The following is a 16,035-nucleotide window of genomic DNA, read 5'->3' as shown; positions in this document are numbered from 1 at the left end:
ATATATAATTATAAATATAATTAATATTTTAATGAAAATTTTTTTTCAAGATTAAAAATAAGTAATATAATAATAGGATTTATAACAGACTATATTGAATTGTATTATCATATAATTATTAGAATGACATTTAATTTTTTTATTATGCAATCAATTTACCTCCTGTGCTAGATTTGTATATGAACGTTTTTGATCTGGATGAAGAGTGGCCCACCATTCTCCAAGTACTCTTGTAACAGCTCGATTTTCTAAATGTGGGAAACCAGATCGCACTGAACCACGGTGTCGTTTACAAAAAATAAGAAAAGCATTCATTGGTCTCCTTGCATGATGAGCTGGTTCTCTTAATTCTCGTGATTCCTAATTATTGATATAATTTTATAAATTCATTATTTCAATATATATTTATAAATAATTAAATAAAATAACATAATTAAAATAAAATAAAAAATAAAAATAATTATCTTCTATTTTTGTTAAAATTTCATACAAAAATATTTTTGTTAATATCTTAAATAATATAAAATATTTAATATAAAAATTTAAATTAAAATAATTAAATTTTTCAAATTAAAGAATCTGAAGAAACATTAGAACAAAAAAATATTTAAAAATAAGTGAAAAGAATCTCATCTTTTAAATTTTTAATATTTTTAAATATTTCATAATTATTTATACAAATTAATAGATGTATTAATTTTTATTAAGTTTTTTATTTATTTGTTAATAGATATATTTTTTTCTTTTACATCATAACAATATTCAGTTGTGTTACAGCATTTCTGAAGCCTTAAAATCACATACCTTGATAGTTTGGTAAGGTCACATATGCTTATCTATATATTCATAGTTAATAGTAATATATTAAAACCAAATACTTATAGCAGAAGTAATTTTAAAAATTATAAACATATGTTGTTAATTTAATAAATTAATAATATATGACTTTTGCTGATATTGATTAAATATATATTTTTTAACAAATTATTTAAAACAAAAATTATTAATATGATATATATTCTAAATTCTATTTTGTTTAAAAGAAATGTATTAAAAAATTAATCAATCATAAATATGAAAACAGAAAATAAAAATATTTAATTTTTATTTATTATATGTGAAAGAAATGTTTTAATTTTATAAAAATAATATATAACACAATTTACATGTATTATATTAACATAATTAATATAATTAAATAAAGTAGTTATAATATTTATTATTATCTTTACTTATTTTAGTTTCTATTTTCCTCCATTCTTAATTAAATGTTATACAAGTAACAAAAAAACGTAAATGTGAATATGACATGAATATCTCATTTATATACGCGCATATAAATGAAAAATAAAAGTAAATATATATTAATTTCAATTAGAAATAATCTTTTCGTTATTCATTCTTATCTTTTCAATATTTTTACCTTCATGATAAGTCAACTTTGTTACGAAATAACAGTGAAGTAAATGTATTAATTTATATTTTTTACGATATTATAAAATCAAACATTTGAATTGAAGTATTGTCTATAAATCATGAAAAGAATGCCGTTTAATTGCTATGATTTACAAAAAAATGATTTTTCCAAAAAAAGATTTCGTTTCGTGATCCAAAAAAAAAAATCACGTCTATTTATGGTACAACGAAGAGAACGATCTGCAAATGCTTGAATTGGTAGAATTCAATGTCAAAAGAATGAAACATTCGTCACATTCCAGAAGTATTTTTTTTGTAATCATATTAATAATATACTATATAAATTAATAATAAGAATAGAAGAAGATCTCATTAAAAAAGAAATATAGATGTTCATCATTATAACAGGCATATGTTAATTTTCGTATTCTGTCTAATTACTTCGGCTGCACAAAGTCCAAAATATTTTCAGTAAATGTCGCAATTCTTTATTAATTTCAATTTATCTTAAGTTTGAATCATGGACAGAAAAAAGGCAAGAAAAAAATTATAAAGAAAATATCATAAAAATTGCTAGAACATGTTGCTTGTCATACGTCGCAGCTTTCGTTAATGCTATTGTACGTTGATTGTCTTGATCGTATTATTCCCATCAAATTTATAGAAATTTTTAATGTTTTGAAACAAATTTTCTAAGATATTTCACGTGAACTAAATGTTGAAGGGAATCATGTATTGCGTATTTTTTTGCAAAATTTCATGATACCTTTTTGATCATCTACTGACAGCTGCTGGTACAAATGTAAATACTGCATATAGTAATCTATACGTCTTTCTATGCACCGATGATCTGGCAAATATTTGAATGAACTAAAATGTCTCTTTAAAAAATTCCTATTCACACAAAATGATAGTATGTTATTGTATTATTCATTCCTGCGTCCCTCTTACTGTCAAATATTTATTAATCCAGAACTAAAGTCAAGACGTTGTTGTTCCTTTTAGTATGAACAGTCTCAAGACATTGTATAAATCCCATTTTTTGACTCAAAATCATCGCGAAAAAATTACACGTTCGATTATTTAAAACAATAAATTTATCCCTCAACAATATTACAAATTCACCATTGACACAAACGTATCAAAAAGCTCTTCGCAATTCGAGAAAAATACAATGTATTTCTCCCTACTCACCTTGCGTTGTTGCTCGTTGGCAGCCATTTCTGATTTCACTTGACAATTCACTCAGCGGCGCATAATAAAGATAAAGCTTCGGCACTGAGTGCCCTCTCTTTTCCTCTATATCTTGCTTTCTTTCTCTGGTTCTTTCCCGTGCACGAATTAACCTCTCCTTCTTATACTATTTCTATCTTTTTCTTTCTTGAATACCTTCGTCTACATTTGTTTCAAGTAACCCACGTGAAAGAAAATTTTCGCAAATAGTTTTTATATTTTAATACATTTTAGTAGATTTATTAATAATTTCTAAAAACATTTTAGATTACATTTTACTCAAATCACATGAATACTATTATTTCAGCAATTTGTGTTTTCAACTAAATGTTTGTCGTACAAACGTCACGAATCTCGTGCAAACGTCACTATTAAAACTAGTCACGCGCTTATACTTGTTTCAAAATTTGAATTAACTTGAATGAATTAATAGATTTTCAATCGTTTCAATTTTCACTATAATTCTAATTATATTTGAATTTTAATTATATTAAATATTAAATTTTTGTTTTGTTTCATATAAATTTGCACATACAATTAAAAAAGCAATACATTAATGTTGTGGATACATATTTTCAATATCGTGCGCATTGTGTTCAAAAAAGGAAAATGTTCGCGCGTATAAATATTTTACAGTGTTAACAATTGAACTACAATAAAGTTACTAAAAGGAATTTTCTTTTTTTCTCTTAAAATTTCTTCTTTTGGAAAAGGAAATTTCTTAAAAAAAAAAGAATTAAAATTATATACTATATTTAAATTAATAAAAAATAAAAATATTAATTTTTGTTTATAAATTAAGTAAAATGAAAGTATATGATATATAATAAAAATATTTTTCAAATTATAATAAATATATTGAAAAGATGATTGCCAATGGAATATAATAAAAGATTAAAATAACTATTTAACATTATACCGTACACATAATCTATAGAATATAAGATAAGTTATGCTTGACTTGTACATTTAATGTATGTTTACTATAATATCTCTTAATAATTGCAAACATTATTTATGTATTTATTATGTAAAATAATGCTATAATATTTTGATTTTATATTATTTGATTTTGATTTTAAAAGTGAAATTAATTTAAAAAAAATATGTGATATACGTTATTTTTTATCATAAATGTGAAATATGAATTGAAATAAGTAAAAATATAAAAAATATTTTTGAAATATTTATATTTGTTTAATAATTTAATAAATCATATCATATATATTAATTACTTTAATTATTTATTTTGTTAAAAAGTAAAAAAATTAAATTAAACATTATGGAGAAATCACAGAAAATGCCAAAAGTTGCAAAGGTATGTCATTTTTATATTTTATTAATTATATATTGTTATCATTTATCATATAATCTGATAGTTGATTAAAATAATTTTTTATATAAGATTATATAAATTTTATTTTATTTTAGGTTAAAAATAAAGCACCTGCTGAAATTCAAATAACAGCAGAACAACTTTTACGAGAAGCTAAAGAAAGGGATTTAGAAATTTTACCACCGGTAAAAATTTTTAAATTTCAAATATTTTTAATATAATATGTAATTTAATATAATATTAATATTTTAATATTTAAGTTAAAAGATATATAATAAATATTTACATGCTTTTTAGCCACCAAAACAAAAGATCTCTGATCCTCATGAATTAGCTGATTATCAGCACAGAAAACGTAAAGCTTTTGAAGATAATATTCGTAAAAATCGTATGGTTATCTCAAATTGGATAAAATATGCTCAATGGGAAGAGAGTCAAAAACAAATACAACGGGCACGGTATGAAATATAAAATTATCTTTATTTCTTAGTTTAAAATGATCTTATATTGATTCATAGTGTTTATACATTATGATTATGTATTTATAATTAATATATTATATTTCTAATAATAAAAAATGCTCTAAATTTTATATTAACAATAAAATATTTGAAAACGTAATGTAATGTTACTTTCAAAAATGTTATAAAAAAAAAAGGATAAATTGAACTTATTTTAAAAGTTTTTGTAATGAAGTTATAAATTTCAGATCTATATATGAACGTGCTTTAGATGTTGATCATAGAAATATTACATTATGGCTCAAATATACAGAAATGGAAATGCGAAATCGTCAGGTAAATCATGCTAGAAATTTGTGGGATCGTGCTGTTACTATATTACCAAGAGCAAATCAATTTTGGTATAAATATACTTATATGGAAGAAATGTTAGAAAATATTGCAGGTAAATTTCTTTCTTATATTTTTAATTTAAAATAATATATTATAAAAACCTAATAATTGAAAAATTTATTTAGGAGCACGTCAAGTATTTGAAAGATGGATGGAATGGGAACCTGATGAACAAGCATGGCAAACTTATATTAAATTTGAATTAAGATATAAAGAAATACAAAGAGCTAGACAAATTTACGAACGATTTGTAATGGTTCATCCCGAAGTTAAGCATTGGATAAAATATGCTCGATTTGAAGAATCTCATGGTTTTATTAATGGTGCTCGCAATGTTTATGAACGTGCTATTGATTTTTATGGTGACGAAAATTTAGATGAAAGATTATTTATTGCATTTGCAAAGTTTGAAGAAGGGCAAAGAGAAGTAAAGAGATTATATTAAGATTATTTTATTATAATATTCAATGATAATATTTAATGCATCTCATATTATATATGTATTTTTGTTATAGCATGATCGAGCTAGAGTAATTTATAAATATGCATTAGATCATATCCCAAAAGAAAAAACACAAGAAATTTATAAAGCATATACAATACATGAAAAGAAATATGGAGATCGTTCAGGTATTTTAATATATATATATTTATTATATATATATATACATATATATTTTTATTTATAGGTATTGAAGATGTAATAGTAAGTAAACGAAAATATCAGTATGAGCAAGAAGTAAAAGAAAATCCTTCTAATTATGATGCCTGGTTTGATTATTTGAGATTAGTAGAATCCGAAGGAAATATAGATATTATTAGAGAAACTTATGAACGTGCAGTAGCTAATGTACCTCCAACTAAAGTAAGAGATTACTATCGAAAATAATATTTTAAATAAATATGTTATTATAAATATATCTTATTTTAGGAAAAACAATTTTGGAGAAGATACATTTATCTTTGGATAAATTATGCTCTTTTTGAAGAACTTGATACTGAAGATATAGAAAGATGTAGACAAGTCTATAGGTAATTAATATTTTTTTATTAAAATTGATAACTTGATTAATGTATTTATATTTTTTTCAGAGCTTGTTTAGAATTAATTCCTCACAAACATTTTACTTTTTCTAAAATTTGGTTATATTATGCTAATTTTGAAATAAGACAAAAAAATTTAATAGCAGCTAGAAAAACATTAGTAAGTAATAATTTAAAACATTTATGAAACTTAATAATTTCTTTAAAAAAATAATAATAATTTTATTTTAATTGATTATAGGGTATGGCATTAGGTATTTGTCCCAGAGATAAATTATATCGTGGATATATTGATTTAGAAATACAATTGAGAGAATTTGATAGATGTAGAATTTTATATGAAAAATTTCTTGAATTTGGACCAGAGAATTGCACTACATGGATGAAAGTATACAAATTTAAATAATTTATTATTTATTATAATTTTACAAACATTATATGCAATAGATAATTAAAAATTATTTATTAATATTTTATTCAGTTTGCAGAATTAGAAACACTCTTAGGTGATGTGGAACGAGCACGAGCTATTTACGAATTAGCTATATCACAATCAAGGTTAATATTTAAAAAATTATTTAAAAATCATTTTTTTTAATAATGATTTTTTAAATCATTTTTTTTAAATCATTTTTAATAAATTCCTATTATATTGTATTATATTATTATTTTAATTTTGTAGATTGGATATGCCAGAACTTCTATGGAAATCATATATTGATTTTGAAATATCACAAGATGAAACAGAAAATGCAAGACAATTATTTGAAAGATTATTAGAACGTACACTTCATGTTAAAGTAAGTTTATTACAATATAAAATGGATTTTATAAAAATTTATTTTATATTATGAAGTATAAATTATATTTAGGTATGGATAGCATATGCTAAATTTGAATTAGCAAATTCAACAAGTGAGGATGATTTTGATAATGTTGTATTGGCAAGAAGAATCTTTGAACGTGGAAATGATGCTCTTAGACAGAATGGTGATAAAGAAAGCAGAGCATTACTTTTAGAAGCATGGAGAGATTTTGAAAATGAAAAAGGAGATGATGAAACTCGAGCTAAAATTATGGAAAAAATGCCTCGACGAATTAAACGTAGAAGACGTATCGTTGGAGAAGATGGAGTAAAAAAATTTATTATATTATTTAAAAATTATTTTAAAAAATATTTTTTTAAAATATTTGAAATTTTTATTTCTAGAGCGATGATGGTTGGGAAGAAGTATTTGATTTCGTATTTCCAGAAGACGAATCACAGAGACCTAATCTTAAATTTTTGGCATCTGCTAAGGCTTGGATAAAAAATAAAGAAATTAGTGAAAAAAATGAAAATAATCAATTAGATTCTAATAGTTAAAAAATTATTTTCGTAAAAAAATTTTTTTTTGTAAATAAAAAATAAATTTTTGTCTTTTAATATGTAAATAAAGTAATGAGTAAATGAAAATATAAACAAAGATTGATTAATAAATTAACCAAGTTAATTTATTAAATAGTTAATAAGTTAAATAAATAATAAATAGTTAAATAGTTAAAAAATTGAGATTTAACTTTTTTAATAATTTTAAAATAAAATAAACAACTTTATTTTAAAATGAAAATGTTGTTTAAAGAAAAAAAATATAGTATTCAGTAACCCTTTTATTATATATTTTTAATATTTTTAATGTACAGTTTTATATTTCACAATGAAAATGTAAATTTATAAACATACATTACATACATTAATCCCAGATGTTGTTTATTCAACCACTTATGCAAATATAGTATATAAGTGAAAAGTATAAAATATTCTTTGGCAGTCATGCGTTTCTTACCATAACAGACTAATTTATTAAAAAATTTCGATGTAGATAGTAAACAAAATTAATTCTTTTCCAGCTTATACTATAAACAAACAATCAAAAAAATTTTGTAAAGAAGCAAGTAATTCTAGTTATAAAAACGCAGATCTGCTATAAGTTTTAAATGCCTCTGAAGGCAAAATTATATTAAGTTATTATAAAAAAAAAGTTTATATTATTTTTTCAAATTATATCGCTTTGTACTTGTTACAATATAGTGAACTGTAATATCAGTTTGATATAATTATTAATCCCTTTAATTTATTCGTTATTCGTATTATTTATTTGTCTTTGTAGAATATTTTTTTTTTTCATCACTTTCAAAACCAGAATCTAAATCATCACTTAAACATTTTTTTAATGTATAACTTTTAAAATGTTGTTGTATATCTCTGTGTTCAATTGATAATTTTTTAATGCAACTTATTAATTGTTGAAAAAAATTAGGATAACTATCATATCCAGGAAACATATTTACATCTATAATTGCATATTTTCCAGTATGATTTTCAATAACAACATCTACACCAACCAAAAGTAATCCAAAAAGATCTGTAACTCTTTTGACAATTTTTTTTAATATTTCATATTTTGGTTTTACTGTCATTGGAATGTCTTCTTCCGTAAGAATTGACCATTTAGATTTGGAACCGCTCTTACATATATCATGAGAACTAAAAAATATTGTATTTAATGCAGTACAGTCTTTTTCATAAAAATTTTTGAAACTAGGTCTTTCAACTACGTGAAAATTTTCTCCAACTATATATATTTTATAAAGGATTGCATTATGGTTGACAAATTCTTGGGCTACACAAGGAGGCTGACAATCTTTTACACCCTGTTCATTAAAAATTACCATCATCTATAAAAAAATATTTACTATTAATTTTTATAAAACATATTTTTTAATATATGAATATATTTGATAAAATATAAATACCTTATGTGCATCATTTGAACCCTGAGCGACAAGTGGTTTACAAAGAAATGGAAATTTAATACCTGCCATTTTTAACAATGATATATTTTCAATAGTATTTTTACTTTTAATTTCTATAAACCTTGGAGTAAATACTTCTAAAAAACAAATATACAGGTTAAAATTTATAATTTAAATTTAATTTTTTTTATCAAATTATTTGTCAATAAAATTATATTTTAAATTATAAATTTTCATTTACCATTGAGTTGTAACTGTTCTTGCAAGATTTCATAAGATTTATAACGATTTATTAAAATACTAATATTATCCAAAGGATCAATAACTATTATTTCAGGATGTTGGCAGAAGTATTCTTTCATTTTTGAAATAATTGCTTTGGCCTAAAAAATATAATTATATACAATTATTTATAATTAATTACAGTGTTTTTTATAATAAATGTAAAAAAAATTTGTTCATACATTTTGATCACCATATTCAGCATGTGCTAGTTTATCTGTCATTTTGTATATAAAAACATGAAATGGTCCCTGAGGTTCAAGATCAGAATTTATATCAATCTGAAATTAAAGCATCAGTTTTAAAATATTATAATCGAATATAAAATATTACATAAAAAATGAACGTACATAACCTCACATTAGTTTACGTAGTATAATTTTCTAATAATAATATAGAGAAACTTAAAAAGTAATTACCATTTTTAATAGAAAACCTTCAGATTCACAAACACTACAAAAATCATTCCAATTAAATTTCTGTCGCTTTTTTTCAGATATTGAGTAACCAATGACATACTTGTCGCACATTTTTTTTCGTGTTGTTTTCTTATATAGAATATAATTTTTATCCATTAAAGCGTATACAGTACATTATTTTAACAATCTTCTTAAGTATGCTATACTTTATTAATATGTTTTCTACGAGATTCTTATATCAACTAATTTCATATTTTTTCCAAAATGTAAGGTTATGTTTGAATCGTTTAAAAAATATTCGTTTACAATATTATTGTACTTTCTCTGGTTGTATACATTTTATATTCGGTTTGTAAAGGATATTCATTTTCTGAAATTTAAACTTCATGCACAAATAGAATTATTGTTATTTATTTTAAAATATATGATAAATGATCACAGGTTAGCGATATTACAATGACAAGCACATTCCACATTATTTATGCTTAATTACACGAAACTTATAATAATTCAATATATAATATAATTATCTAAAATTATAATTCTATTTACAATATTTTAGTAATATTTTTCATCATGTATTTATTGATTCTTTGAAGTCATAAATATTACAGAATATGTCACCGCCGTTGCATCTTCAATTGCAATATTTGCAATATACTTCATATTGATGATGAATGTAGCATGACGGATTTTTGATCAAATCAGCAATTTTAAATTTCTCCTATGCTTTGTGTAAGAGACTAAAAATAAATTAATAAAATAGTATAATTAAAAATATAATGAAATTAAAATTTACTTTTTTTTAATGAAGATTTATAATATTATAATAACATTTAAATTTAAATAATTTAATTTCTTATTTTCAATTTACATGATATTCAATTTTAATAATTCTAGTATATAATTATTTTATATATAGTATTTAATTTATAAATTATTTTACTTTTGAAGATTCATTCCAAGAAATTAACATTTCTTTTGTAATGTAAATAGGATCGTTTTTGTCAAAATCAACTGTGTTTTCTCCATCTGATTGATTTTTTGTCAACATTCGAACTTCTCCAAGAGAATATGAACTGGAACTTGGCATGTATAATTCTCCTTCAGATCGTGAAATATCGGATAAAATTTCGATCTAAAACAATAAAATGCAATTAATAGCAAATTAATAATTAATAAAAAATTAAAAGATTTTTTTGCATATGAAAAAAATTGAAAATTAATAAAAATGAACTAATTTATTTTTCTCGATTAATTGAATAATTAAATCAATTTTTCTTACCTTATTTGAATCTATCGTAGATATGCTAGATATACCATTAGATAATCTAAACATTCAGAAAAAAAATTTTTTTTAAATAATAATAATTAATAATATTTTTATAATAGTTTTTTTTAATTAATCAAAATAATTTTAAATATAATAATGATTGAAATAATAAAAAAGAAATTTGAATTTAAAAAACAATATTAAAAATTATTATATTATATTATATAAATTATTATATTATATTAATATGATTATTATTGTTTACCTATATTCTTGATTGAATAAATTCGAGTAATTGGTATCGATATATGTAGAACAAAATTTTTTGTCTAGATCATCATACACATTCGATAAAATCCTTTTCTTTTCCAATAGATTATATGAAAAATTATTTCTTATTTTATCATCGATTGCGACACTCGACTCAGTAATGTGCCTAAATTCGTTCATATTCTGTGAAAATTCTGGATTATTCGATGACGTTTTCGAAAGATTTTTTGACGAAGATCGAAGTGATATGCAATTATGCAAAGAATTAGATGATGAAATCTGTGAAAAATTATTATCAAATTGTTTATCATTTTTCTCTGTGTTCTTAATAGAATGTAATTCGACAAATTTTTCTTTTTTTAAATCAGGACTTTTATCAGAAATTTCAAAATCATTATGTTTAACATTTTCAGTTTTTTCATCATTTATTATCAATGATATTTTATTAATGCCATCTAAATTTGTATCTTCATTACGCAAATTTATTTTTTCATTTATATACATTGCATTATATTTTTTATTTTCATTTGATTCATCAACAATGTTCGATACAATTTTTGTAGAAATTAAATTTTCATTATTGATTTCCTTTCTTTGTATATCAATATCCTTCGAAATAATATTTTCATTATTTCTTTTAGAAATATTATTTATATTATCAGTTTCTGCATTTTTTTTTAAATCAATATTGAAATTTATTTTATCTACTTCTTCGTCTCGAATATTTTCATTTTTAGATTGCGATATACTTTGATTACATTTTAATTCATCTTCCGAATTAGGAATTGATTCAATGAGAATAGAATTTTTTCCATCAGATTTATTCAAAATATTTTCTCTCATTTCTCTAATTTCTCCGCAATATTTAATAGTTTCAACCGCGCTAAAATTTCCTTCACTTGGCAGATGTTCTAATTGCAAATCTTGTTTTTCACATCTCATTTTCTCGTCATTCGATTCCGTTTCTTCAACTATTTGTGCTATTTGAATTTCATTTGAACCTACATTATTCGAATCTTCGACATTTAGCAATTTCAAATTCTCAAAATTCGTCTCGTCGCTTTTCAAGTTTTTCAGTATCAATGGTACGATCTCATTTACGTTAAAAATATTCTTTATTTTATCCTCTATTAATCGCGTTTCTTCATGAAGAACGCGTGCGATTAAATTTCTCGAGCATCTCGCTTTCGGTACAACCTGTTTCAAAATATCCGAATAAACAATATTTTGCAACGTTTCAAAATTTCCTTCTTCAACCTCATCATCTTTATCATCATCTTTCAACGAATTTATCTTCAAAATTGTTGTCTTTTCGCGAATCTCGTCATTGATCAACGATTTTGAGATTTCTTCCGTTATTCTCGTGTCATTTCCGTTTTTCGTGTCAATACTGGAGGATTGAGGATAGTTAGAGGAAGCGGTAAGATTCGAGCTATCGTTTACAATTCGAAATAAACGTGTTTTGTGACGAGGAATTTGTTTTGAGGCATTAATTCCTATTGTTTTCCCATCTTTGCTAATATTTTCGTTAGATTCAGACGTTTCTTCTTGCGGGAATTTCTTCCAAACGCTCAATCGATCTTTCATTAACGAGTTCAATCTTGTTGGAAATTTATTCGAGATTTTTGGAGCAGCATACTTTTTTTTCGAATCGTGATCTTTTTTTGTAAATATTGTACTTTTAACCCGTTTCATTTTATTCACATCCCATTCTTTCCTAATATTTTTATTCGTCCCTGGTAATCGATCTTTAATTATTGAGTTTTTTATCTTCGATACCGTGCTTTGTTTGGTTCTCGATTCAGCTGAGCATTTCCTTTTTTTATAAATTTTTTCTTTGCTCAATGATACAGGATCAATCACTTTTTTACTGGTTTTTATCGTTGTTGTATCATCTATTTGATATTCCTCAAGTTCCGGTCGCGAAAGAAATTTATCGATCGTTTTCGTGGATTGAACGATATTGTCGATTATTTTATTATAAGAGGATAAAACACCATCCAGTTCCTCTACAGGAGGCTCGTACAGGGTGTAAAGTTCATCCGATTCTTCTGAATCTTCCGAGGAAATTATACTCAGAGACAAAATGTGATCAGAATTTTCTTTATCAATTTGCGACTTTTCGACTAGTTTCTCATCTTTGTCGCAATATTTTTTAACGATATTACTGAAACGTTTATCTATCTCCTTGTACCGTTCTTCCTCTTTCTCCGTTTTTCGTTTTTCACAAATCTCTTTGTGTCTTTTTTTGTTGATCTTGTATATTTCTTCAATTATGTTACTTGGTAATGGTAATTCATCATCATTTATTTTAGAATCTGCCAAAGATAAAGAATATTTAAATTTCTCGTTATTATCTTCTAAAATACGCGTTGAATCTTGTTTCAAATTTGAACATATTTCCTTTTCCTTTTCACGATTTCTCGGTTTCGAGATCTGTTCATCGAATCGTATTTGTTTCTGATCATTTTTGAAAGATATTTTTGAATTGTCTGCTTCTTCTTCCACAGTTTCATTCTCCGATTTAAGGTTTGAAATTTTCTGTATTGATTTATCGTTGGATTGCGTTAATTTAAGATTCATCGTTGATTCAAGATTTTCTTTTTTCTCAAGATTCTTCATTAACGATTCCTCTGTTTTATTTTCGATTAATTTTTCATTATTTTCCACGAAAACGCCGGAACACTCTTTCGATATAATATCTGTCCTCTCCAATTTTTCAGAAATTTCTGCTCCATTACCAATCTCATCGCCATCTTTCGAGCTTCCTTTCTTTGATTTCCCATTCGTCGATCTCATACTATTTTTACTATTACCACTATTATCATCCGATATCCTCACAACTTTCTCCTTCTTTCTAGGAGAGAATTCATTCTTTTTGCAAAAATCGTGACAAATCATATAAGTCCCAACATTTGGATTCTCTTGCACAAAAGAAGAATCCGGTGATATATGAATATTTTCCAAATTTTGTGTAATCAGTTCCCCTTTTATATTCACCGATGGACCAGCCTGAACAGTAAACGTGCTAATCTTTCTATCTTTCTCGTTTTCGTGTTTAGAGGAACGTATCCGATTCTCGTCTTTCTTCTTCTCGTTATTTTCGCGTGTATCACCCATAAAAGACGAAAGTCCGAATTTTTGAATATCGAGCCTTCTCTGCTGTGAGAATTCCTTATAACGATCGTCAGAAGTTTTGAATTTTGGCGCGGAAAGATCGACGATTCTCTTTGTCTTGGCCACGAGCTCCTCACGAGATGATTGTTGGCTTTCGATATCGATCCATCCATTCGCTTCTTGAAATTTAAACGCGACACGTTCACGGATGTATAATAATTGATCATTTTCGTCGTCGAGCGGCGCCTCATCTGTGTATCTGAAAAAGGTGTAATATTTTCTATTGATTTTGTCAAAAATATGGGGAATAGAGATGAATATTTTTAACGGAGTATCTTGACGCAATGAAAGTTTTGGGAAAAGTTCGAGCGACTCAAATAATCGAAAATGATCGGTTAACAATTTAATGTGGATAAAGGGGTTAATAGAATATCTCAATGTGTATTATGACAATGCTTCTTTATGTATTATTGGTATAATCAATAGATATCGAAAAATATAGAGAGAAATGTTTGGTAATATGGTTATTGTTCGGTAATATAAAGAAAAACTTGTTTTTTATATATATTTTTCAAAGAATATATATATTTGCATATTGCATGTCTATATATATTCTATATCTCTTTATATTCTTTTAGCAGTTTCTAAAAATATGATAAAAAATATTTTAAAATATTATCTAAAAAGACAACTACTATAAGATAGTATAAAAGACAAGTAACAAAAATATTTTATTTTAAAAAGACAAGTACAATAAAAGTAAGTATACTTATTTTTCATAATAAGAATTAAGTAAAATATTGAAAAAGAAAAAAACAAGTGATAGTTCCTGCCAATTCATGAGTTTAAAAAGTATTTAAAAAATAAATGTAAAAAAAGTAAGCAGATCAATTTTTAAAATCAAAAGATATGTGTTGCATGCCACCATCACGGAATTTCGACCTTAATCTTTTTTTTTAAATATCTCGTTTATTCTTCATAATATTAAAAAATGCTAATATTAAAAAAATTGTTGAAAAATTTTCTAGATATACAAAAAATGAATACTATAATAGGTCAATATGTGGAAATAAATATTTTAAAGATAAAAATAGATAAGTATAAAAATTCGGACTGAATTCAGTTATCATACCGCCCCCGCTGGGAGTTTCACTCCAATTTTATCAGCGGGGGCTGCGGGACCGCCATTGACACGGGTGGGGGGCCCAAAGGCGGTTCCAAGAGGCGGTAACGCCGGTGTGGCCCCGGCGTTGCCGAAAGCATTTCGGGGGGCACTGTCACTCGCCCCACCAAGAAATGCCGATAACAAAGAGCGCGTGGAGAACACCGGAACATTTCAGTAAGAGTTCCGCTGTTCTCGAACGCGCTAGATCAGGTCACCGTGGGGGTTTTAGCCGGTAAGAGTCCGGCACTATCTCGGTTACCTTCCCCAAGGAGACTGAGATGTCCTATGAGGATTTCCCCCACGTAAAAAAAAAAAAAAAAAAGATAGAAAACTAGATAAAAATTCTAAAATCAAGATATATAAGGAACACTTTAGGTGTCACACATTGACAACATATATGTTTTTGTTAAAGAATTGAAAAAGTCAAAATTTGAAATTACTTCTAAATAGAAAAATTCCAGGAATTGGAATTTATAAAAATGTTCGATGTAAATTTTAATAATTATGTCCTAAAAAAAATCATATTTTTAGTTTCTATTATTATGCAAGTATTAGCAAATTCATATAATTTTTAGGATCATTTCGCAAATTTAGAGATTCCAAGACGTCATTTCTCGGAAAAATTTTTCGATCGACCTCCTATCGTATCATGTTCTCCTAATACAAAGTCGACTTTTTGGACAAAAATTTTTCTATCGCTCAGGGAATTTGAAACTTAACCTTTTTACTTGAATATCTCGTTTATTTTTAATAATATCAAAAAATGCTTCGAATAAAAGTTGAATGGCGTCGAAAGGGCTATATTCTGGTGACCTCAGTTTTTTCGTAGG

At 24.8% G+C, this 16,035-nt stretch overlaps 4 protein-coding genes across 5 annotated transcripts in view; 1 reads left to right on the top strand and 3 right to left on the bottom strand.

The window, feature by feature from the left end:
* LOC102678881 (HMG box transcription factor BBX) overlaps positions 1–3,027 on the bottom strand; it is a 7,296-nt gene extending 4,269 nt beyond the window's left edge. The window contains exons 1-2 of one of the 2 annotated variants that reach the window (XM_006609913.2): positions 2,611–3,027; positions 160–360 (exon numbers count right to left, since the gene is read on the bottom strand). In XM_006609913.2, coding sequence (XP_006609976.1) covers positions 160–360; positions 2,611–2,637 — 228 coding nt within the window. In that variant the 5' untranslated portion in view covers positions 2,638–3,027. The other variant, XM_006609914.2, reaches the window with a different exon arrangement.
* Positions 3,028–3,587: 560 nt separating this feature from the next.
* Positions 3,588–7,251, top strand: LOC102679096 (protein crooked neck). Its single transcript, XM_006609915.2, has 14 exons — positions 3,588–3,967; positions 4,081–4,170; positions 4,283–4,443; positions 4,695–4,891; positions 4,965–5,266; positions 5,355–5,469; positions 5,529–5,704; positions 5,771–5,871; positions 5,932–6,043; positions 6,125–6,271; positions 6,365–6,441; positions 6,566–6,683; positions 6,756–7,016; positions 7,094–7,251. The coding sequence occupies exons 1-14, from the start codon at positions 3,932–3,934 to the stop codon at positions 7,247–7,249; spliced, it is 2,049 nt and encodes a 682-aa protein (XP_006609978.1). The 5' UTR covers positions 3,588–3,931; the 3' UTR covers positions 7,250–7,251.
* Positions 7,252–7,517: 266 nt separating this feature from the next.
* LOC102679234 (inositol-tetrakisphosphate 1-kinase-like) lies at positions 7,518–10,047 on the bottom strand. Its single transcript, XM_006609916.2, has 5 exons — positions 9,381–10,047; positions 9,144–9,242; positions 8,921–9,062; positions 8,680–8,816; positions 7,518–8,601 (listed from the first exon to the last, which is right to left on the bottom strand). Exons 1-5 carry the CDS (start codon positions 9,534–9,536, stop codon positions 8,014–8,016), a joined length of 1,122 nt encoding a protein of 373 aa, XP_006609979.2. The 5' UTR covers positions 9,537–10,047; the 3' UTR covers positions 7,518–8,013.
* LOC102671106 (MATH and LRR domain-containing protein PFE0570w-like) overlaps positions 9,779–16,035 on the bottom strand; it is a 66,207-nt gene continuing 59,950 nt past the window's right edge. The window contains exons 6-9 of the mRNA XM_006609917.2: positions 10,919–14,299; positions 10,666–10,711; positions 10,327–10,518; positions 9,779–10,123 (exon numbers count right to left, since the gene is read on the bottom strand). Of these exons, the coding sequence (XP_006609980.2) occupies positions 10,094–10,123; positions 10,327–10,518; positions 10,666–10,711; positions 10,919–14,299 (3,649 nt within the window). The 3' untranslated portion in view covers positions 9,779–10,093. The remainder of the gene's footprint in view (positions 10,124–10,326; positions 10,519–10,665; positions 10,712–10,918; positions 14,300–16,035) is intronic.

Source organism: Apis dorsata, unplaced genomic scaffold (assembly GCF_000469605.1).
Source record: "Apis dorsata unplaced genomic scaffold, Apis dorsata 1.3 scaffold_65, whole genome shotgun sequence".
NCBI classification, from domain to species: Eukaryota; Metazoa; Arthropoda; class Insecta; order Hymenoptera; family Apidae; genus Apis; species Apis dorsata.
This window is presented reverse-complemented; position numbering and strand designations above follow the sequence as displayed.

Coding starts and splice junctions, on each gene's coding strand:
- LOC102679096 (XM_006609915.2), top strand. CDS start 3,932: ATGGAGAAATCACAGAAAATGCCAAAAGTTGCAAAG. Junction 3,968..4,080: donor AAATGCCAAAAGTTGCAAAG/GTATGTCATTTT, acceptor ATTTTATTTTAG/GTTAAAAATAAAGCACCTGC. Junction 4,171..4,282: donor ATTTAGAAATTTTACCACCG/GTAAAAATTTTT, acceptor CATGCTTTTTAG/CCACCAAAACAAAAGATCTC.
- LOC102679234 (XM_006609916.2), bottom strand. CDS start 9,536: ATGGATAAAAATTATATTCTATATAAGAAAACAACACGAAAAAAAATG. Junction 9,243..9,380: donor AAGGTTTTCTATTAAAAATG/GTAATTACTTTT, acceptor CTTTAATTTCAG/ATTGATATAAATTCTGATCT. Junction 8,817..8,920: donor AGAACAGTTACAACTCAATG/GTAAATGAAAAT, acceptor TTTGTTTTTTAG/AAGTATTTACTCCAAGGTTT.